General features: G+C 41.3%; 1 protein-coding gene across 1 annotated transcript in view; it reads left to right on the plus strand.

The window, feature by feature from the left end:
* LOC308106697 (neural-cadherin) overlaps positions 1-25431 on the plus strand; it is a gene marked incomplete at its 3' end in the record, with an annotated part of 401833 nt that overhangs the window by 289290 nt on the left and 87112 nt on the right. The window contains 1 exon segment of the mRNA XM_080458585.1: positions 17241-17368. Within this exon segment, the coding sequence (XP_080314711.1) occupies positions 17241-17368 (128 nt within the window).

Here is a 25431-nt window from a genome sequence, read left to right on the forward strand (position 1 = left end):
AACGGACATTTGAATAGACAGACGACCAAGATGGATTGTTATTACAGTGGCTGTCAACTATAAAACTACCAAGTCCCAGGAGAAGATGGACTGGGAGTCATGACACTCTGGAGGAAACATTGATCTGATTGTGCTTCCCCCTGTTTCCACGGAGACATTTTTTTTCTTCAGGAAAGGAAGAAAAGGTGGGGCGGGACTTATTAAAAAAAAAAAAAGGTCTAAAAAATCTAAACCAAATAAGAAAGAAAATAGGAAAAAGAGGGTAAAGGAAAATCAATAAATGGGGAAAAGAAAACAAATGAAGAAAAAAGGGTTGAAGAGCAAAAAAAGATAATAGTATAGCTCAAACTGCTCTAACAACAAACTGCAGTTTGAAAATCATGATTATTATATTTTCTAAATGTCAGGTTCAGTCCAAAAGTAAATAAAAACTTTATCTTTTCACCTCTTCTTTTCCCCGCTGCAAAGCATCAATTTTGTGTAACAATTGCGAGCTCTGCCGGCCAGGGTGCTCAAAACAACAAATAATGTAATAATAGCCAATAACATGAAACATTTGACAATTGTACATGCAATAAAGCCAATAATACACTATCTTTTTTTTATGTGGTTCAGTGTTTCCCAGTGACACCCTGAGGGCCGGTCAAGCAGAACTGAAGGGCCTCACACGGCCCCCCGGGGCCTCACGACACCCACGTCTGCTTTAAAGACGGGCGGTACAAGAATCTAGAAACTGATATTGGAAAATGACCACTCAAAATATTTGATGAAATGTAGATGTAAACAACAGGCGCTTCACGTCTCTACGACTGCACACTGCACGAGGTGCGGTCAAAGCGATGAAAAGAATCACAAGAGATTAAGACAATTTTTGCCGTTTCATTGATTCAAGTCAAAGCATTGAAAAGTCTCAGTACACAAATAATGTAAAGAGCAACAAAGTCAACACAGAGACTGAAGACAGAACTCTGTTCCCTCTCAGGGTATTGAGGTGATACCAAGTTGATTTCTCTGACCACGAAAACGACAAAAAAAAAAAAAAAAACAGACTCTTCTTCTTCTTCTGGCTACATCAGGCAAACGCCCCGCAGACGAGCAGCGCACAGCTCCGGGCGCCCACTTTGCTCCCAGAACTGCCAATCATTGCCTAATTGCAAGACGAGTCCGATAAATCAGCGTGATTCACTCCCCAAATCAAACGCTGTGAGCTGAATACTGAAGCTCCCGTCCTGATGTGTCACGAGAGCACGAGGTGCCTGAGCTGCGGCCGTGGCGCCGCTTCAAGTTCAAAGTGGTATTTAAGAGGAACTGGCCGTAATAGTTACGGGGATGAAAGTAGGCGAAATGTGGATTTGAAGCATCAGGAGGATGAGAAGAGGTCAGTAGGAAATGTCAGAGGAGCGCGGTCAATGATTTTAACTTTTTTTTTTTTTTTTTTTTTTTTTTCATGGGTGAATGTCAAGTGGCACTAACGCCCCTCCACGACTTTTATCCTTTAATGCTATTGTGCATCTGTACATGTGAGTATGAGCCTGTAGACCTCATTAACCTCTGTTAACTAATGTTTCCCATTGAGCGTGATCATATTGCGTACACACGCCCGCTTGCACAAACACAAAAGCTTCATACACACACACACACACACACACACACACACACACGCACGCGCGCACAAAGACACACACACACACATGCAAACCTTCAACTACTTATTGAGATGACGGTTTGCTGTTCCAAAGCCACCCACTCATCCGCCCTTTATCCTGCCTGAGGGCAGCTGTGCAGAGCCAGTCCTGCTGTGTAGGCTAGAGAAGGTGTAAAACACACACACACACACACACACACACACACACACACACACACACACACACACACACACACACACACACACACACACACACACACACACACACACACACACACACACACACACACACACACACACAGACACACACACTGGGAACATTGTATGCACGCTACATTCAATCTTTGACTGTTCGGAGAGGAGATTACGCCGGGCTAACGCAGAGCCCGGGTGGTTTTTGTCCCGATGTCCACGGGGCATGATAATACCCTACCTGAGCTGACCCTTTGTGTTCTAGGTTAAGACTTGAACATTACATCTATTCACCCCCACTAAACATGCCAGGCCGTAGATCTCCATGAGGACATAACTTGTTTGTTTTGTTTTGTTTTGTTCACTTTCCCAGGTAGGTCCATTGAGAACCATTTGCCATGTCCAATGACTTGCTGGTTAAGAAGCAGAAAGGAGACGAAAATAATAAAAACAGAGAAACAAATATATACATGCATGCACACAATAAAAAAAGGCCACACAATCCTAAAAGAAAGATGGTATTTACAGTCATATATATTGAGAAACAAATTGATAAAAACTATAAAAGCAGATGCAGTGACCCTTCACGACTGGTTGTGTTTATGGAACAAGTGGAGCGTTTTCAGGTGTGTTGCAGATGAGTCCAGAAGGTATCTGCAGCAGAAAACTGAGATGAGTTGCGACCAAAGGAAGTACAAGCTTTAAGGTGTGACCAGACTGAATCTACTAGAACGTAGACTGAGATTTATGTTGTGAATATTGAGGATGGACTGTAGATTTAGAGGTGTTTTATTAATGAAATGAAAGCAGGAATTTGTCTGTCCAGTTTATCAGGGAATCCAGGCAACAGTGGTGAGTCCTGAACGGAGCTCCAGTCATGAAGCGGATAGCCGCATGGTGGAGAACATCCAGCTTATCGAGGCAAATCTGTAGATTGCATCGCCATAATCTACGATTGGGACGATCCTCTGGTAATTTATACAGAATTTGGTTGAATGTGTGAAGGAGGATTTGTTTTGGTAAAGGAAAGCAATGCAGGATTTGACCATCCTGAGCAGAACATTTATGTGGGTTTCAAATGTGAGATTACTGTTAACACGGGGGGAAATTGGGATGTCACGGCACAAGGCTCAAGGTACAATGACGATTTGTCGTCAAAACATGGGGGACAGGGGTTTGAACACACAGGGAGGGGGACTGAGCCACGTCTAATGCATTAACCTCATCAGAGGCACAGAGGGTGAGCAGAAAGGAAGGACAAGTGTACAATGATGGAGACAAGATGTTTTAATAGAAAAATATAACTAAGAAGTGACAACCGGGGAAGAGACAGACACTTTAATCAGAGACAGAATGAGACCTGACAACAAGAGCAAAGTTGACATAAATACTGAACAGCGTAGGACCCAATACACTTCCTTGTGGGACACCATCAGATAGTGGCAGGTGATCTGTAAGAATGCCGTCCACTCTCACTGACTGCGTATGAACAGAACATTAGTTCTTGAACCAGACCAGACAGCTGTCAGAGAGTCCGCAGACAACCGTCACAAGCTCGGGTTGCTCATCTCGATGGTCGCTTTGTTTTCAGCTTGACATTTTTTATGCACGCAGCCCATCCAGACAACCGCCGCAGTTCAGACAACAATGTTTAGTTTCACTGAACTGTGCTGTGCAAATATATTTTATTCATGAGTGTGGAGTAACCTTTTTGCAAGTAAGTGATCATGAAGTGCAACTCATGCCACAAACAAACGGCTCCCTAATGGAGCTGCTTTTGTGTGAAAACACTCCTTGTTATTTTTAGGAAGCTCTGTCTGTTATTCAGATTGCTTTCTGTGGACTCTGTTGTAAAAACGTGACGCAAATCTGCAGCCAGTCTTTAAAGTCGTTCACATGAGCATTGCCATTAATTATACTGTTATCAGCTGCTTGTATTTTAGAATTGCATTTCCAGCTAATAACAGTGCAGACATGTAATCAGTGTTTTAGTGGGATCCATGGAGATGATTTGTTTGTTTGCTTTTTTTGTTGGTTTTTAATAAATATCGTTCTATAAATGCTGAATTTTAGAGGACAAAATATACAAGCCACCACCCTGCCAGTGTTTTTGTGAAAAGCCCTTGTTTGACATCGAGGTGGAAGTTAGTTTTTTTCCCGTTTTGTGCGTCGCTGTTCCACCTGTGTGCGTGCGTGTGGTTAAAACTCACTCTTGCTTACTTCCTGAACCTTTCAGCTTCACACAATTCACTTTGTTACTTTGTTGAGACGCTGAGGTTTCTCAGGTATCTGTATTTGAATATTCATACTTTTATGGTCTTTGAACTTCTCTTCCCTACATTTGAACAAAAAAGTCTCTTCCGACATTCTCAAAACTGGCTTGTTAATTGTTTAACCAATCAAAACGTAGCCTATTCTTTTGGCTTCTGCACAGAAATAATATATACACCTTTTTCTCAGAATATGTAGTTGTGTGCATTTGTTTCTTGTATACTGCGTGCGTGCGTGCGTGCGTGCGTGCGTGCGTGCGTGCGTGCGTGCGTGCGTGCGTGCGTGCGTGCGTGCGTGCGTGCGTGCGTGCGTGCGTGCGTGTCATAAAGTGGTGGATTCCCAAAAGGACGCTACATGGATTTTGGTTTCAAAGAAAAAGAAAACATAATTTATTAATACTCTCGTGGAAATTCCTCTTTACATATTTACCTATTCTATTTCTAAGATGTGATTGTGCAACCACATTAAGCTCCCCAATATAGGGGGGGAAATCATTTTAAAATATAACTATTAAATATTGGAGAAGGGGTAGGATTTGATAAGTTTACTTTTTTCTACCCCTTTTCAGGCATGTAAATCAGATATATGAGGTGTGTCTGTATGTATGTTATCTATGTGTGGGCATTCTTAAACATAGATTATATATTGTGTATATTAAATAGTGTATATATTTTTGGATGTGTGTGTGTGTGTGTGTGTGTGTGTGTGTGTGTGTGTGTGTGTGTGTGTGTGTGTGTGTGTGCGTGTGTGTGTGTGTGTGTGTGTGTGTCTGCGGATATGGATATGGATATTGGTGATGTATGTGATTACACAAAATGTTTTAAATGTCTGAAATGAATGAATTAAAAATAAATAGATACATTTAAGAAAATGGAGAGTTTATAGCAAACATAATGTCCACACATCGACTTTTAACACAGGACTGGATCTTGGAAGCGTCCAGCAGACTCTCCTGTCCACAAGTGAGCAAATCTTCAGCTGCGACATCACAACAAAGATCCGCACGGCGACGAGAGCTCTCACTCACACACAGAAAGTACCCCAACAGCACGGCCCAGGCCCAAACACTTTTACTTGAGTAGAGATCGAGAGTACTTCTGCAACCTCGGTCGAGCCAAAATGTCTCATAAAGTTCTTGTTTTGTTTTTAGTTTTTTGAAAACTGCATTACTGCTCGAGCTACGCGAGATGACATTGTGGCTGTGATTGGCGAGTGGTTGGGAGAGAGGTGTTTTTTTGTTGACAATATGCGTTGGAACAGCAGTTGCACAGCCTCGAGGGGACATTTCTGCAGAGCAGTTGATGGCGTCCCATTTGATTTTAGCTGTCAACTTAAAAAAAAAAAAAAAGAAGAAGTCACTGTGTTGGCCTGGTGGATCATGAGGTTTGCAATATCCTGGTTGCTATTAACATGTTACACGTTGTTAAATTCTTAATACTTTCTTATAGATCTGTCCTATCCTGACAGTGCCCATCACCTTTTTTTCCCCCTCCGTCTTTGTTGTTCAGTTTTTATCCAATCTCAGATATGTTTGTTTAAATTATTCAAAATCTATTTCAGGCCATATTTTACCATGATACAGAAAGGCTAGTGGGTTTTAGAGCTCATAGCTGCACGGCAGTAATATTCATAAAGAAACATCAACTCCAGGAAATGTTGTTTTCCTCTTTGATGACTGGAAATGGGAAAATAGCTTTGTTGGCGACCGATTGTTCATGTATGTAGGGAGCTTCGGTATCATCAATCAAAATATCACTCAGCCAGCCACAGATGCGATCTGACACTTAATATCCACAAAATTCAAATTGATTCTGTTTGGAGCTTCATTGCCTTCTTATGTGCTGCTGGAATGATATTTGTAGAATGCTGCTACTGTGCATACGAATCACCATCGTAGTAAATAGTTCTTCTTCACACGTGTAAGTAGATAGTCACCATAATAACAATCTAACTTGGTCGTCTGTCCACACGAATGTCCACGTACTCCCATTGTTAATGTTTAGAGCAGATTGTTCTCTGCTGCATGTGTGTGTGGTTTCATTACAAAAACAGCCAGTGGCCCAACATGAACGCAATATCGTTTGAAGCATTTCTGTCGTTTCTGTGTAGATGGACATCGTTTTTAAAATATTGCCGTGCACATGTGAACCTTTTCTGGAAAAAAAAAACGACAAAATTATGCATTTTCACTTGAAACGATTGAACGGGAGCTCAGTTGTGTGTGTCATCGTGAACTTTAAAAATGCTGATTGATATATGGTGAAGGACATGCATTAATTCCACTTATTTGTACTTATACTTATGAACTATACTGTAGATACTTGTGCTCACATATGTTACTATTTAAATGAGGAAGAAGCCTTATTGTCATTGTATAATAATGCAATGAAATGTAATCTGCCAGCATCTCTCATAGCAGCTATAAAAATCATAGAATAAATATAGATAAATCTTCTCAATCTGCCACCTCCTTATAGTGACATATGGATTTTTTTATTCCATGTATGATGACATGATGATTTGTGAGCATCAAAGATATCAGTATTCATCTTTAGATAACAAATGTACCATTACTGAAGAAATGACATTCAAACATGGTTTTACACATCTTGCATGTTTTATTTCCATGCATGAATGTACGGCCCCCGGACCCCTGGGAAGGTTTAGCTTTGTGATTGTTCTCACTCAAATATACATTGGATTTGATTGTTTAGTTTTTAAGCACGTCATAGTGGATTGTGCACCGCTCGTCCTTAAGGCTCAATCATCCATACCACACGTTAACCTCGGCTGTACCTGGAGATTGTTTGTAACCGTAATGATTTGTGACCAACAAGATCAACAACAAATGACAAACATGACTGGAAGCGTTAGACCTGCTCTGAGGTGCATTAGTGAAAACAAACAAACACACACACACACACACACACACACACACACACACACACACACACACACACACACACACACACACACACACATGCGAAGGCGATGAGCCAGAGGCCAGCGCTTGTCCAATCAATACACAAATTAACAAGACAAATTAAATTTGTGTAATTACAATACCCTTGTGGAATGGAGAAATGTTCGCCTCCGGGGACAGAGATAGGCGTCGGCGAGACGGTTTGTGTTTTCTAAACTTTCCTTCTCAGCCCTGGGGGAAAGAGTCCCTGCACTTAGCCTGGAGGAGCTTGTGTGTGTTCACATGGAGCTCCTGTCAGAAAGCCGGATGAGGTGAAGAATAAAGACCATGAATGAGAATGAAACAGGCTCCAGCAAGCAACTCGCATAAATACGTAGATGCACTTTGGCGTGAGCTTCCATTTCCACAGAGCTGCTGCACCACTGCCTCCCCACAGCTTAGCACCACAATGGCTTTCAAATCGGAGCCGCTGCTGGACGTGGAGATCCAATATGCATCAGCTGCAGGGTGGGCTCGCTTGCTGACCGGCCGGCGATTGAAGAAGCTCTCTGTTCTCCGCTGGCTGCTTCTCCTGCTGGTTCCTACACAGGCTGACTACTTTGGACATTAGTCTATAGGAGACTGTCTGTGTCTGTTACACATTAACTTTATGGACACTTGCATTTCCAGGAACTGAAATGAAGTTTCATGGTGGGATTTCTCATATTAGAAGATATGTTTTAAAGTCAGATTAAGACTAGGATTAAGATTTGGCTCATGCAAGTTATGAGTGTGCGTGACTTTCCAGTACATCCAGGGAAAAAAGGCTTAAAAAGGATCCATAGTGGACCCACAGGTTATTATGATCTGATATCGATGGTTAAGACTTAAAATGTCTGTTCACAGGACAACAAAGCTCAGTGCCACAGACAACTTTTCTGAAACTTTGGAGATATTTGGAAAAAGCTCAGACGTGTGAACACACAACTTTTCTGAAACGGTCCTGGTCACCACGGCCATAGTAACTAGTAGTTGTGCACATGCCTCACTTTGAGACCCCCTTCGTAAAGGATATGGTGGCTGTCAGGCCTTCAGTTGTGATGGTTCTGGTTAGGGCCGAGAAAGTCATTGCACGGCTCGTCGAGCTTTAATCGGTGGCTTGCATAATAGCTTATAACAATATGCTAACACAGCGCACCACGCCTAATTTGCATAAAATTGGAAAGCGCCAACAGCTCTAAATGGTGAATAGTAAATGGTTAATGGACTTCATTTATATAGCGCCTTACAGCCGTGTGAGCAGCCCCAAAGCGCTTTCCATCGTTCATCACATTCACCCATTCACTCACACATTCACACACTAATGGCGGCTGCAGCCATTACTGGGGTGTACCAGTGTGATTTGTAATGCTTTTTTATGCAGTCCATATGCTCTCAGTTTGACTCCTGTGTATCCTCAGGCCGTCAGAAGCGCAGGACATTTTTCATATTTAAAAAGCCCAAACTCGGTGGGAGTTCAAACTCGCCCAGCACACAAAGCACACGCTTTCTAAGCTCGCTCATTCTTTCTTACTCTCTCTCCTCCTCCTCTCCTCGTCTGTCTCAAAGTAGGAGGTAATGAATTACGTATGAGCAGCAGAAGAGAAGCATGGTCATGTGGACGAGCTCCTTTAAGAGCAAAGTCTTGTCCTGACCCGAGTACACCCAGAGCGTTTAAAGGCCTTTATGAAGATGCTCCCATTTGGCCTGCCATGCCGCTGGCCTCCCAGCTAGCCTCTCACACTCCTTTCTTCTTCATTTCTATTAGGATGAATGTGTACGCCTCTTTTAAACTGTTAACTTCCATTTAACTTCTACTTTAGCTTCCCTGAGCATTGGAATTGGGGATTCTCTTTTGAGCATTTTCCAAAATGTGTGTTTTCAGTGGCTCCTGGCATTTTTGTTGCGCAAACAGACAATCGAAACACAATGAATGTTTTCGATTTTCACTTAAAAACGTTCTTGTGTAAACAGGCCCTAAATGTGGTAAAAAAAAAAGCAAAGTTTTGTTTCACTGAAACATGTTGAGCCTTCATCGGACACATTTGGTAACTTCTCCAAGTCCTGACATTTTTTTTCCTAACGAAGTTAATGGCAAATACAAAGTAACACATGAAACATTTATATGGGGTAGAGATAACTGGGTAGAGTTTTAGAAATTTAGTAAAATGATGACACTTCTCATGTCTCTGTGTATTTTTGAACTTGAAAAGCAGCCTCTCTTCTGCTTTTGTGGTGTTGCACGACTTGGGTCTTCTTCCTGTCATCTCCCCCCAATTTGGAAATATAGTGCATTTACACTCATCATTTTTCAGCATTATTTGCACAATCCTTCAGGTTGAGATTAAAACACTGGCAACAATGGGAACAGGAACCTTTTGAGGTCATTGAGGAGCTCTGTGTGGAACTAATTGTTCCATCTGCTTTCGGTGGAATGAAGATTTATATCACACCAGTAATCACAATAACAGATCTGAGACCCGAACAGAACAGTTTTTTCATGCTGAAATAAGGTCTAAAGCAGCGTTGTCAGGGTAATTTTTCCCTGAGAACGGAGGGAGCAGAAGTGCCAACAGTATATATTCAGAGAGAGAGTGGAGTCAACAAGAGGTCATCTTAGCTCATTGCGCAACGCCGATTTAAACACAGTGAGTCTCCCATTAAAGACCTGCCACTGTCCTCACATAAAGGATGATTTTCTTTGCACTTGCAAGAAGCGGGAGGAGTTGCAGCTCCGAGTTGATGCATCAAAGTGGACTGACACTTGCAACAGAGAAGAAAATCCTCAAAGATTTCACGTGAATCAGTCACATCTGACTAGTGTGTCCTTTGTTAATACAGCCCGAAGACGATGCGCGCTTTCTCACACAATTCTTGAAACAGATATTTAATTCAGATCACTGTTGTTCTTTATTCCCTGCTGCCAAGAGACTCGACTCACGCAGGACTGAATCAAGCTGCTTGTTAGTGAAGGAAACCACAGCCGACTATTGGTTACTGATAGTTCTGTGATTGTAGCCGACAGACATGACCCGCCCGGCTCATCTCACCACTGCTAACACGCTGCTTCTTATAATAATTCCTCTCTGTTTTAAAGCAGATTTGTTGCGAGACATCGCTAATGAATAATCACGGCATCCGACAAACAAACAAAAACACGGACCCGTACACAGCTTCACACAACTGTGAGCCTTTTAGCTCATTAACAAACACAACAGAAGTGAGTGAATCACATCAGCAAATATACAAGTCGCGGTTCTCTTTGATAAAGTTTGTCAACTGCCACGGTTCTTCACTTCAAGATAGTTTTGTTTCTTCTCGCTTTTTAAATGCAATACAAATAAAATAATAAGTATAATAGTATTCAGCTTTGTACACTGAAACCACGTTAACACGACGACCCACCATCCAGTATGGAGTGAATGAATAATGCAATGTTAAGCGTCTTTAAGTGTCAAGAAAAGCGCTATTTAAAACCAACGCATTATTATTATTATTATTATTATTAATGAAAACTGTCTTCAAAATCCATTTGTAATTTCCCATTCTTCAGGTCAATTCTTTCAAAAACTGAAAAGAATTTCACAAGGTCTCTATAATCAACCTGCACATTCCTAATGCACACACTCAGAGAGGCTCCAGAAAACTGCTTAAAATGGTAGAGTGGGCTGAATAGTGACCTGGCACAGCTCACAAGCCTACTTGTCAAGACTGGCGTGACATTTTCTAAAGACGGCAGAGATCTCAAAAGAGTAATGTAGCAAGAAGTGACACAATAGGAAGCGAGAGAAAGAAGAAGGTTGAGTGGCAAGAGGCAGTAAAAAGAGAGAAGGACAAAGTAAAAAGTAAAGAAACAAGAGTGGAGACTTCAAATGATTTTGAGTTTGTGTGAATTAGCAATAAGTTGGGGAAGACGGTCGTGTTGTCAACAGATGGGAGTTCAGTGAGGGAATTGAATGAGAAATGAGCAATACAGGCAAATTAAAAGTAAGGAAAAAGTGATGAACAGGGACAAGAGATTATAGGTACAGCTAACCATTTTACATATGAAGGTAAAAACACCACGCTTTGTTCAAGGATTTTGTTATATCTTCTGACAGACGGCAAACTACATATAACAATAACCAAATGATGTTGACTTTATTTGACTGTATTTGTGCCACAGCCAGTGTTTGGATTGTTCGTTCTGTTTTACATGGGGTAACCGTTTTAGATCAATAGTGTGAAACACGAGGCCCGTGGGCCAAAACCAGCTCACAAGAGGCTCCAATCCGGCCCAATAGACGACCAAGCACCTTGCGAAAATGGCAAAGAAACTGAACATGGCTTTCTTAGTAGTCGTGGACACAAAACAACACTGACACACGAGATGCTGCCATGAAAGCTAGCTAACTAGCATTAGCCTCAAAGCCATGCTGTTAGGGTGAGTTTGTAAAAATAACTGGAATACTATAGAAGTTTTTTGACATTTCACAAATTTTGTACCAGAGGGTGTTATTAAAATCGGCTTTATGTTAAAATTGTAGTCATTTTCTGTACTACTTGTTTGATTTTATAAAAATATTGGCATTGTCATCACATGCATTCTGCACCACAACAAAGACAACCTTTTAAGTGTAAATTTAAAGGGTATTATGGCACTATGTTTCAGGTCCAGCCCACTCGACATGAAATTGGGCTGACTGTGGCACCTGAATTAAAATTAATGACACCTCTGATTTAGCTCTAGGTGTATGGAGCTTGTTGTAAAATACAGAAACCAAAAATATTTGCTTGAACTGATTGTTTTTCCTTTCAACATTATTTTAGGTTGGAAGCCTGACAAGAATATCAATCGTACAAAGTGCACTTTTACAGGTTAAATACAGTACATTGTATTTTTGTACATTAGAATCAATGTACCTATTCAATTTTTCAGTATTTCTGACGTTTCCATGTAAATGGACATTATTTTCAAAATGTGGCCGTGTAAACGTGAAACTTTTCTGAAATGAAAATGCAAAAACGATGCCTTTTCACTTAGAATGGCGTGCCAACCAGGCCATAGAGGTATTTTGTGTTAGATAGACCCTCAAAATGAGCGTCAAGGACATACGGTTGGGTTCACATCAGAATTTGATGTGGTGATCCGAGTCCTGCTCTGAGGTGAGGAACAACCTTAATAAGTTAAACCCCAGAATCCAAAGCAAGACAGAAAAGCCAGAAACATAGTTTTATTTTATACGCCTTGATTTTGCAAATGTAGAGGATGTTTTGTTTCAATGAAAAGAAAAGAAAAAAAGGACAGTGGGAGCGAAAAACTGGGAAAAACAAGGAAAAACTGCTTTATTCGTCCACCTGCCACCTCCTCTTTCCGTTCAGTTGGTTACTGTTTCTCACAGCGATTCAGCTGTCTCCTGTAAGAATGTGGCCCGGGGGGGGGGGGGGGGGTCCTCTGGGTGCGATATGAGTCCTTACGGGGTATGAGCAGCTCTCTGTTGTGCTGTGTGTGAGAATCACCAACATGGAGCTGGAGCCGTGATTAAACTTCCACGTACAGGGGCGATTAAGTTTCTGTAATCAGCCATTAAGAAAATCCCAGGTTTCAATTGAACAGTTATCCAAATGTTTGCTGTCCTGGAAGAGGACAATAAGGCCCATCACAGCATATTTTGATGCTCAGTATCTCCTCAAGGGATTCAGCAAATGTCTTAAAACAACTTCGATTCAATGTTTTAGTTTTAGGGACCAAAAAAGCGTTAAAAAGTCTGGAAATTGGACAAGACGTTATTTTTGAGCATAATGTGGAATGGCTTGTTTTTCTTCATTCTTTACGGTTTACTGCCCAGCACTCCATAGCAAGGAATGTTTTTGCTACTCCCTTTGCGTATTTATATTTAGATTAAAAATGTGTGGCGTGCTCTCTGCTCTGGCTTCGTCATTACGACTCTTGTGTGATCTGCATTTTGACTGAAGCGTTTGCAGCTTCTGGTTTGGGTGTTGCTGCGGCAAATACAGAGAAAAAGCCAGACGGGCTCGCACAGAAGGAGGTGGAAGATGAACAGGTTTCATTAGGAGAGCAGTTTTGACTTAATAAGTGATTTGTTGTCTGTTTCAAACATGTGCAAAGTGCTTATCGTCATTAGAGTTGAATCGTGAAGTCAAATGTACTCCACAGGATGGACTCGAGTTTTAGATACGTGAAACATGCCAGGTTTTTATACAAAGAGAGGTGATCAGATGGCAAAGGTGTTCAAAGGAGACTTCACCAAAAGAATCAGAAATGGATTAGGAAAACAAGAGGAGACAAATGAGTAGTGGTTGCATAAATTGCGGTTTGCGACAAGACAGAAATCCCTCCTGAAACTGGGTTGGGAACAAGAATTAAAGTGGAATAGACGTGTTGGATGAAGGAGTGAAAAACCCTGAAGGATCCTGGGCAGGACAGTAAATGAGAAGGGAATGAATGTCCCGGGGCTTCAAGCACAGCCGAAACACAACAACGATAAAGTTAAACAAAGGAGGAAAGCTTTGGATTGAAGTGATATATAGAATCGACTCTATTCTCTTTGGTCAATTGTATGGCCTCGGCCAATGTATTCAAATTAATTGGATGATTCCTGAAGTGTAACAGCAGCGGCAGCGCCTCATCTTGCAGCTGGAGCAAGCCAAATCAACTTGCAGGTAATTGAAAGTTGAGAAGAAACAAAATGCGAGCAGCAAACTTAAGACAGAAAAAAAAAAAAAAACATAATGCTGCATGGGAAACTCATCACAGACGGACATCTGAGCTCCGACAAGGCAATTAGAGGAGAGCAGCTTATCGTCTGCTCAAGAACACCTTATTTCTTTTAGCTGAAGGTGAAGCTCCAGTGAGATTGTGTGTTTGGAATCAGCCGCAGGGTGGAGGTAAAGTTATTACACACTGGAATCAGTGCATCACCATTCGAGTCACAAGTGGTCTGACATGAAAACTGTTTGACAAATACCATGGTAGGAAAAAAAGAGGAAATGTCAGTAGAAAGCGCCGGTGAATTTGTTTGGGAGCTGCACATTGGGAAATGTCGGTTACAGTAAAAAGAAAAAAACAAGAAGAAGTTAATGAAAGAGTGAAGATCAGTCAAGAGGTGAGAGGAAAGAGAGATGGGAGATGAAAGAGTGCTGATAGGCAGACTGACGTAACTGAAGTAACGAGCCGGGGTGACAAAAGCTTTATACACACACACACACACACACACACACACACACACACACACACACACACACACACACACACACACACACACACACACACACACACACACACACACACCATCTCTATAGATTTGTCGTATTAATCGAAAGTCTCTCCCCACCTGACACTTCACAAGCGTCTTCAATTCCACGCCCCAGGAAGTAGATAAATAGACAGCCTTTTAGGTTTTCATGCATTTGCTAGGTAATTAACTAAGAATAATACTTTAAGTATATCACACAAAAACCGGTGTATTCAATTGCAAATGGAGTGATCTGATACAGACTGAGAGGACGAGAAACTTGAAGAACCAGACTCAGAGGAGGAGGCCTAATTGAATTTCCACCACCTGTTGAAACGGCCTCAGTTTGTGAAAGTAGAAGTTAACGGTAGAAGAGAGCCAAGTGCGAGTTTTCAAACTTAAACTGAGGGAACTAAAGTCTTCACGACCAGCTGAATCCTCGCTCCTGGCAGTGTTCGTGTGGGTGTGCGGCTTCAGGGCAGTCGTGGGGGAAAGAATTGGGAGCAATAAGCTATCGGACATGAAGTGTGACTGCCTATTATTATTTTTAATTGAATACAGCCAGCAGAGACACGCTGCAGCATTGACATAGGCTGTAATTTCAAAACATAATTACAACATTTTTTGTGGAGTCACCATGGTTGAATTTCTTGAATTGAATGGAAGAACACCACTTTTTTTTTCTTTTCTTTTTTTTTTCCCCCACGTTTGCTACCATGGCGTGAGAAAACGGTAGACCAGCTCTACTGTAATTTCACTGCTCTATTCTTCTTGTTCAGACTAAAGGCCGGCACACACTACAGGATAATCGGTGCGATTTCAGTCCCGATCTCACCCTCCTGAGCATCGGGACCACAGGCCCGGTTGTCGGATGTCTGCCAAAAAAAAAATGTGTCTGATTTTCCTGTGGTGTGGGGTGTGTTAAAGATTTTGGCCGGTCCGATCCGCTCGGGAGGTCTCGGAAGGAGAGATCGGCGATAATGAACATGTTCAATATTTGCAAGGCGAAATCCTGTAGTGTGTGTTCTGCTCCGAGAGGAGCCGAGCAGCACGGTGTGTGACGTCATGTGAACCGGTAAGACAGCCAACCCGCTGAAGAGCGACATTGCTGCTGCAGCCCAAGCCAGAAAGTTCCAGACTTGTTAATGCCTGACTTCATGAGATTATACGAGTTTAATTCATCGGACGATATAAGCGGACCTGCACGGCACTGTGATCACTCCGTTTCACTTCATCATTCCTCACTGCTCTTCTTTAACTTTATATTTTCTGCCAATTTGTTTTGAGGCTGTTTCCCCCGTGTGAATGCATTTTGTGTTGGAATATTAATTCATCATCTTGACGGCAGAGTAGATGTGCGCTCCATAAATTCATGTTTCTGCAGTTCTATCAGACATGACCATCATTATTAACCCCATTATTACAGATAAACCCTTATGAAACTAAACAGACTTGGGAACAAGTCAAGAACAAGAACATCCTTCAACGCTTCAGTGACGAGGATTTGTTTTATGACGTCATACAGATCGCTTTAAACACTCTAAACTCGCTCTGAGTTCACCACGTGGGCGGTGGCAACCGAGCACCAAGCAAGGTATTGTAAAAATAGGCAGGTCATTTTCCAAGAGATCTGATTGGTCAGTCGACGACGCTTTCGTTCTCTACTCCAGAGTTAAACATCAGAGTAACGAGGTGATTTATCCCAGTAAGACGTGAATCTGCTTCGCAGTCTGGAAATCCCAGGGTTAATCCTGAAGTTATCTCGATAAAAGAGCATCCAGAGTCATAACATAGGCCGAGGTTCATTTCTGGCGACATGTTTGTTTGCATCCACTGAAGTCATGTTTGACTACTTGACAGTTGGAATATTGAGCGTGAATAACATAGACCTATAGATGTAGTTTTATAGAAGTCTATGGTGAAGAGCCTGCTACTCTGCTGACGGATCGGATAGTGTGTGGTGAGCTCTGCAGTCACATCGCACTATCAGATCAGAAGAGGAAGATCTTGTGCGATCTGTCTTTTGTGATCATCAAGGGTGTGTTCTCTTGATCTGTGAAGATTTTAAAAATCCTGTAGTGTGTGCCAGGCTTAAGGAAAATGTAGCACGACCCTTTAAAGTAATTCCAGTTGGGAAGGACTGCGTTATACCAACACAATGGACGCAACGATTCAAAGCAGCCGTCTGACTTTGACGGGCTTTTTGAAAGCAACAAAATCCTTTTGCCTTTTTGCTGGAAGAGCTCGTGTGGGGCGCTACGGAACTAAAAATATTTCCGTGAACGGCTATAATTGAAACACCGTCCTAGTACGATGGGATTGACATTTACAAAGTTGAGCTCTGCGGCAGACTGGAGCCGCTGCTATATAAAAGGAGAAGTTTCTTTCAGTGCTCACTGCTCAGCGTCACGTGAACTTTTAAAATCCAGGCACGATGATGAATTGCCGCCGCCGGTTGGCGCTGGATGCGCGTTCCCATGCTTCCTCACGTATGGTGCAGAGCACACAAGGCAGTCTTAACCACTTCATTAACTTTTAATTTCCCATTTGAGTAAGTCAGAAAATACAATGTAATAACTTTTGTCTGATGTTTGTTGACTGCCGAGAGATGTGAGAGCAAAAAAAAATAGATGGCGACAGCTTGCACTGCAATAATCCTCATTAAAGATAATATACACAGACAATATTAGCAATTCCGTACGTTATGCACCAGGCTGTCAGTGTGCATTCTTTAATATATGACATCTCATCCACAGCGTAGTTGTTTGGCGAGCAGCAGCCTGTTACAGTACAGAGGCTTGAGAGCCAGCTCTGAATATTGATTGTCAACAAACCCTAAAATAGGCTTAAATAACAGTCCTCACGAGCCATTTCTTTAAGAACTAATGATTTCAAAGAAAGAATGTCACCCCCTCGCCGAGTCCCTCTAACATTTTCCCTCTCTTTCTCCGTCCAGAGCTAATAGATGGGACGCCCACCCTGAAAATCAACCACGGCTCGGGCACAGTGGTGCTACAGTTGCCAGGCAACGTGAACGTCGCAGACAGACGTTGGCATCGGCTGGACGTCCACAGCAACAGCAAGGTGGGACACTTCATCCATTTCTCACCAACCGACACTTACTTTGCAAATGAGACCCGAGTATACTCACACTGTGCTGCACTGGCAGATTTTTTGAGGGGGAAAAAAAGCATGCTGATGTTGTTTTGTTTGTTCAGTTTTCCACTTTTATCTGGAAAAAAACAAAAACATTGTATTTTTTTCCTGCAATATAGGTAGTTAACCTTTTGCAACGTTTTATATGTAGCGATTCAATATAGATAGTTAACCTTTTGCAAGGTTATATATAGCCATTCAATATAGATGGTTGCTACGAGAGTATTAGGCCCCATTCACACAACCGCATTTAAGGTGGAAACGCATTGTTTTTGCATTTTCGTTTCAAGAAAGTTTTGCGTCTATGCGGCAACGTTTTGAAAATGATGTCCATTTACTCACCAAACGGCACTAACACTGAAAACAGTGGTTGCTGTTGTTTTTGTAATGAATTTACACACACATGCTCGCAGATACCAGTGCTCTATCAACATTAACAGTGGCGAGTACATATTATCCATCTACTGAGCATGTGCAGAAGAACTATTTACGCATATGGTGCGCATGAATTAGCAGTAGCAGCGGTTCAGAAAAGTTTTCTGAGCATTGTTAAAAAGGTTCCACTCTGGAAGTCATTTTCAGTGGCTATGAGCCCCGTTGTTGTTTCAACCCAAACACCAAAAAAGTTTAGTGTTTTCACTTGAAAACGTTGTCGTGTGAAAGGTGCCTAAAACTATCGGAGCTGGAATTCAGTGGGAAATATCCCCGGAAGTTTTCCAAGCACGCTTATGTCTTGTCATTTGTGACAAGAAATCATGAAAATGGACGAGTGGAGATTAAAACTGTTAAAATAAAACACAGGGCTTTATATAAAGCAATCAAGCTGACTGAAGTTCAGTGTCAACCAAAATGTATTACGTAGGTACTGACTGTGAAAGTGGTCGAGCTACACAAAATTTTAATCTGATTTAACATTTAGCATTTTATTTGTAATTCAAAGCCTCCGTTTGGACAACGGCATTTTCAAGTGAAAATGGAAAACATTCATTGCGTTTTAGATGTCTGTTGACATTACGACAGTGCTTTTTGAAAACAACTTTTCAGAAACGCTGCAACTGCTCATGCGCACTATGGCCGTGAGGGTGGTCCCAAAAAATGTACTATTGATGATACCCTCTAATTGTATTTATTTTATCATTCAAATGAACATTCAAATATTTTTTCAATCAAATAATATTAAGAGGTGCCTTACAGGACGTCAGATTTTGAAATGTTACCATATTTTGGTAGATTTTTTTATAAAAAAAATGTTTATAAAATTTTTATAAAGTTGTCAGTACCCCTGGGGGGCCAGGGGTACTGACAACTTTCATTGCAAAAAACATTACATTTACTAAATGGGACAGCTTAACAATAACAGCTTACTTAGGAAATACATTGCAGATTGTTCAGATCAGTGTACAACACTTCGACTGAAATATATGCTTTTGTTATCAAATTGCTCTGAATTCTGAGTCATACAGTGTATTTACATTTCCAGAACATTTGTGTGTGTTTATGACTATCACGAAGTCGGCAAATTATGCAAAAATAGGTCAAACTTGTGATGTGTGTCGATCCACCTCTAAATCTGAAGATATTGAGGTGAAATTTCACACATATCAGAATGGCAAAATGAATACATTTGGGACGGGGGACGGGGGACGTGGGGGACGGGTGACGGGGCGGGGGGGGGGGGGGGGGTAGTACCATAATTAGTATAAGTAACTTAGTAACTTTTTTGGGGACCTATATTTTGGACCATCCTAACGGCTGTAGTAACTAGTTGTTCTGCACATGCTCGGTAGCTGAACAATAAGAACAAAGTTTCCTCCAGAGTGTCATGACTCCCAGTCCATCTTCTCCTGAGACTTGGTAGATTTATAGTTGACAGTCACGGTTAGAACAATCTAACTTGGTCATCTGTCCATAAGAATGTCAGTGTACTCCCATTGTTAATGTTTACAGTGGATTGTTCTCTGCTGCATGTGTTTGTGGTTTTCATTACAATAACAAACAACAGCATCAACTAGTGGGCTAGTATGCTAACTGCATCGTTTTCAGAATTTTTGACATTTCCCTGTAAATGGACGTTGTTTTGAAGGCCGAACTTTACTGAAACAAAAATACAAAAACGCTGCTTTTCCACATCTTGAAACGGCGTGCAAACGGAGCCTTTGACTAAACATGTGACTGGACATTTAATTGTCTATCTTCCGACACTATGAGGGAAGAAATATCGGATTCAGAATGAAAATGTTTCAGCAGACCAGCGTGAGCTGATTCCCTTTGATCCACCTGCAGATTAAATCCTTGTGTTGGTCAATTGTTTGCTGACGCCCCGTCTGCCTTGCTTATTTTACCTTGAAGACCATTGACAAGGGAGTGATTTCCGCAAGGCCCTCTGGAAATCAAGTTTTGTCTGCTAATGACTGTGAGTGAGGGAAGTCTCCCTCTAGCCTGGAGCGCCTTCATCGTCCAGCAGCCGCCGTGGGCAGCTGATTGTCACCAGACGCCGGGGTGGAAGCTACCTAGTTGACCCTGCAAGGACCATATGCTTGTCATTGGCTCAATGTAATTCGAGTGTCATGTTCTCTTTGCTCAGCGGAGGTTTTCTTTTTTCTTGGCACGCCTCCCACGCAAATCAGATTATGTACACTCTCTTTCTGATTATGAATCAGTATTCTGATGGTTTACACATGCTATTTGACACCAGCCAACCTGCAGATCCCCTTCAGAAATCTGACGGTCATGGAGACTTTGTGTCGTTCTTCACCTGAAGCTATAGTTGCTCTCAGCCCTGGAAGAATCAGCAGTCTGAAAACCACTGACTTGGGAATGGCATGATGCCAAGATGCACTGTGGGAAGAAGGCAAACCGGTAGAGGCACTGTGGAAATGTTCTGCTCGAATAGTTTAGGAAGCATTTCAGGTGTTGTGTTGCCGCAAAACCCCCCAGATCTCGATCCAATGGGTCATCTGTGGGATTTACAGAGGAACAAGTCCAATCTATTCAGGCTCACCTCACAACCTTCAGCACGTGAAGGTTCTGCTACCTTCATCTTTAGTTGGAGCAGTCGCCGTATTAGTCTCTGGCCACGGCAACGTTTTGAAAACGATGTCTGTTTCCATGGAAACAGCAGAAAAGCTGAAAACAGTGTGGTTTTCATGTTGGGCCAAAGGTTGGTGCTGTTAGTTTTTTCATGAAAAAAGTTTTTTTTTTCCCCGTTACCAGAGATGGAGTTTCTAAAAGTTCCATGTTGAGAGCCGTTGTCCGAAAGTTCTGTTTTCGGTGGCTCTGAGCACCCTCAAAACGCTAGACGTTTTGTGTTTTCACTTTGAGGAGGATTGCTTTCAGCAGGTGGTAATGATTCCTGAATTGGTTAGAAGAATACCGCTTCCACCTGTTTCTCTATTTTGCCTTAATTAATACAAACCCGGGGAGCGGGGATTTGGGGGGATTTGAAGATTTAATTATTTATCTAATTCAAAAAAACAACTGCATAATAGTCATTCGACACTCAATCATAAGGAACACACACTATTTACATAGCACACACACAATAACGCGAAGGCACAGTCTCCCTACAAGCCTCCAGGGGTTTTTTAAATCTCGCCTGCACATCGTGCTTCTCTTCACTTTATATCGCCTGTCAGAGTAGATGTGCAAATAAACTTAAACAATGGCCCTAGTTTTTGTTTTTTGCTGCCGTTCCATCTTTTCAAGTCCATATCAGCCATCAGATGTCCCTGAAATATGACTGGAAACTCAATCTAAAAAAACAATCTCGCTCACGATTATTTGACGGCTGCCTTTGTTGCTTTTTTTTTTGTCACTCTTTGTGTCTTGATGACAATGTTTTAGAAAATGTTGTTATGTGAGATATGGTAAGCCAAGAAATGAAAAGTCGAACCCCAGCACTGTTACAATAGATGTTTTTTCAGTCAGCATTGCGTATGCCTTCTTCCAAATCCCCCATGATGCACCACTCAGCAGTATCTTCGAGCCAGATTGCCTAATTTTTCCCCATTGGTAATGTTGGTAGTGTATTGTTCTCTGCATGCATCTGTGTGATTTTATTATAGCACCAACTAGTGGCCTGGCATAGAAACAACATTGTGTTTAGAGTAATGAACTGGTTTTATTGCTTTTTTTTTTACATCAGTTTGAAAAAAACAAATAGGTATAATAGCATTGTGTGTTTAGTTTGAGGTTGAGTTTATTGAAGAAAACTCACATTTTCAGCGACTTGCGGCAGAATCATTTCAGCTGTCTGAGCTGACTCTCTATAAAGGAATAATAGCTGTTTGATATGAACAGCATGTTTCTAAAGAAGTATTCTTCTTTGGTGTTTCAAGTGGTAATACTTGTCTATGTAATGAAAGATTAACATAATTAGGTTTTTAACTTTACAACTGAGCTTTTCTGATTATTTTATATCAAAGACTCCAAACAACACCTATTTGGCTCCATGCGCACATAATTAATACAGTTATTTCCCCTGGATCCAAATGGGGAAGATGTTAGCGATTAGGCATTGTAAAACTGTCTGCGCTGTACAGTACAAACGGAGATAACTGTGGAAAGAGAGAGACAAATGATTGCAATAGCCCTCCTTTGACACTCCCTGCCCAGGATAATTTCCAGTGAATTAAATGAGAGTGAAATTAAGCTAATCTTTATTTCAGCGAGAACTGCCAGCAGCTCTTCACCTCCAAGGATTCACATATAACTGCTTCCTCTCAGTTTTTCCTCCCGCTTCTTAAATATCAACAGTTGGCCATCCTATTTTTAGAGGCTTTGATATCACCCGGGCTCAAGGCTTAATGGTCTCGCTGTGGGCCACGGACACCTTAAAGCAGCTGGACTGGCTGCGTCGCGGCACTCTTTTATCCCGGCGTCCCAAGCTCATCTCATGGCGGACCATTTCCCTAAAAGCACAGTGACTGAAGCTCATTCTTGTTCGCACTCTGCCAGCATTAAAGCCCTTTCATAATTGTCTTATAAAAGCTGAAATCCAATAATTGCTCTTTACAGTTTGAGGTGCTTCTTTTAACTTCATACTTAAAGAATCATCATGTTCCTCCATTCCCCCACCTGTTTTCACCTGCCAGCTAACCTCTTACGTCTTGTTTACACGTCAAAGTGTCAAGTGAAAACGCACCATTTTGACATTCCCACTCTGAAAACGATGTTTGTTTGCATGGAAATGGCAGAAACACTAAAAATAATGTAGTTAGTATTCCAGGACACTGGTTTGCAGTGTTGTTTGTTTTTGTAATTAAAATACTTACACATGCAGCAGAGAACTAGACGCTATAAACATTAGCAATGGAATTAAATAGACATTCTTATGGACGAAGCCTGACCGTTTTCAAACATTTCCACAGTGGCTCCGTGCACTCCAGCAGCGTTTCCATCATCTACGCCAGAGGTGGTAACTCCTGGTCCTGGAGGGCTGCAGTCCTGCGTGGTTTTATTGTGTACTTACTACACAGCTGATAGTCATGATTGGCTCGTCATCAGGTTTTCTGCAGAGCTTCTTCATGATACTTTCATTAAATTCAAGTATGTTGGAGCAGGGAAACATTAAAAACACGCAGGACTGCAGCCCTCGAGGACAAGGAATGCCCACCCATCGTCTACATGGAGACGGAGCGCGAGCATTTCCAAAGCGTGTTGTTTCCCACCATTTCAATGGAGACTGAGCGTTTTTGAAAAGTTCCACCTTTAAAAAACGTGTGTTTCAAGTGGTTCTGAGCACCATTGTCATGTAAACGACCACTCAAAACGCAACGAAAGGTTTGTCTTTTCACTTTAAATTGTTGCCATGGAAACGGGTCCTAAGCCATCGGAAAATATGCTTCACACCTGTTACACCGTCTTGTCCAAAATATTCATTTTTAGTACAAAATCGGTCATTATAGCAACTACACACCGGTTGTGTTCCAGCTTTCTTTTGGAAAAAATGGGAGAAATCACTTCACAGTCTGCTGCACATCGATGCATGTGTAAACTCAGAGTACATTTGCTCAATATTGAAAAGGAGCACAGCCCAAAATGAATGCATGCGCCTAGATTTGCTCGAAATCGCATGAATACCAGAATGCACCGAGACTTTGGTTATTACAACGGGGATTATTCTGCATCACAATGGTATTATTCAAAATCACGTGAATCTATTCATTTGTCCTGAATACCCGGCAGCAGCAGCGGCAGCAGCAGTAGCAGCAGCTTATCCAACCTGCTTGTGTGACAGGACATTCTGATGTCTGGCGATTTATTCTGCAGCCAAGAAGCAGTGTTTTTTGAACACATTAGAGCTGCACACAACACTGATGACAAACTGGGAATAACAAGGTCCAAACAAACAGTTTAACTGTTTCTTCAGAAAATGTGGACAGTAGATAAGTAAAACCTCAGTCTGCAACTGACAAACATCTGAAAATGTGTTCAGGTCACGAGGATTTATTGTTATTATTAGTAGTAGTAGTTTTAGTCGTCTTAGTCCCCACCTGCCATTAATATGCGATTCACGTGATCCGATCACATGTGGCGAGCCCTGACGTAGACTGCTTACATTTGTACATTTGTTTTTGTTATCAAACTAGCCTCAAAGCTGCGCCGTCAGGGGGAGTTTCTAAAAACACCCACAATGCGACAGCTGTAGGAGAATTTTTCTGAGCATTACATTGTATTTTACACCAGAACGTTACATTAAAATTGGCTTTATGTAAAGATTAACATTTTCTGTAGTAATTGTTTGGTTTTGTGAAAATATAGAAAATATAGACCACGTATACTCTGCGCCACAATAAAGAAAACCTTTAAAGTTTAAATTTGAAAGGCTCTATTTTACCAGTTCAGCCCACTCCAGATGAAATTGATCTGCATGTGACCCTTATATAAAATTGTGTTTGACACCGCTGATCTGACCCAAGCAGAATGTATATAAATCATGACGAAGTGCTGTTGTTTACATGGAAATATGGATGTGCATAGTCTTGAAATAATTGTGCTGGTCTTAGTAGTCAGTGGTTTACTTTCTGTTATGTCAACATGATAATATATTTAAAAACCAATGTGCCCATGAGCACAAAGCTGTTTAAATTATCGAGCTCAAGTCAATCATAGCTTCTCTTTGAATGGCTTATATAATCAATAAAAACACTCAATCTGAAAAAGACATTGCGCTTTCTGAAGTTTTTGTTAGTTTTTTAGCACTTTGTTGAGGTTCAAAACTTAAACTTGTGACTGATTATTGTGTCCCCAATGCTGTAGCAGTTAAAAAGGTTTGGTTAATCTATTCTTGAGGAGCTGCCAACAAAGCCAACAAAGCTTTTATTCATGTTGTAATTCTACTTTTGTAATGCTCTACACAATTCCTTATAAACGCAAGAGAAAGACAATGATTGATATGAGGGTTAAAATAAAAAGAGCAATAAATGAAGTGTCAGAATAATATCCCTGAATTTATTATACATCTTTATCTAATCCAGGGATTTATTTATATTTCAGGTCTTGTTTACACGAAAACAATACACTCTAAACATTAACAATGAGAGAACGCAAACATTTGAATGAACAGACGACCAAGTTGGATTGTTATTACAGCGACTATCAACTATAAAACTAACGTTCTTATTGTCCGGCTACTGAGCATGTGCAGGAGAACTAGTTACTGCTGATGTCGTGTGAATGTGCAGTAGTAGCATAAAGGCAACTTGGTTAAAAGGCAGCATGAACATACAAATATTTAAATGCAATTGTTTCAGTGCAAACCAAAAACAGTTAATATAATCAAGAAACAATAGGTGACATTATGTAAAAGAGAGTTTTTTAGAAAAGCAATAGAGCAAATTTCCATAATGCCATTAGCAGTCGGTCAAGTTTTTTTTTTCTCATGCGCATCATGTCACACCAGGTCCAAACCCCATCATGGTTTAAATCTACCTGTCCCTTCCAATCCAGCTGGATCCTAAGTGTCTCTTACTTGGCCTCACAGACAATGG

Source organism: Lipophrys pholis (assembly GCF_963383615.2).
Source record: "Lipophrys pholis genome assembly, chromosome: 2".
In the NCBI taxonomy this organism is placed as follows: domain Eukaryota; kingdom Metazoa; phylum Chordata; class Actinopteri; order Blenniiformes; family Blenniidae; genus Lipophrys; species Lipophrys pholis.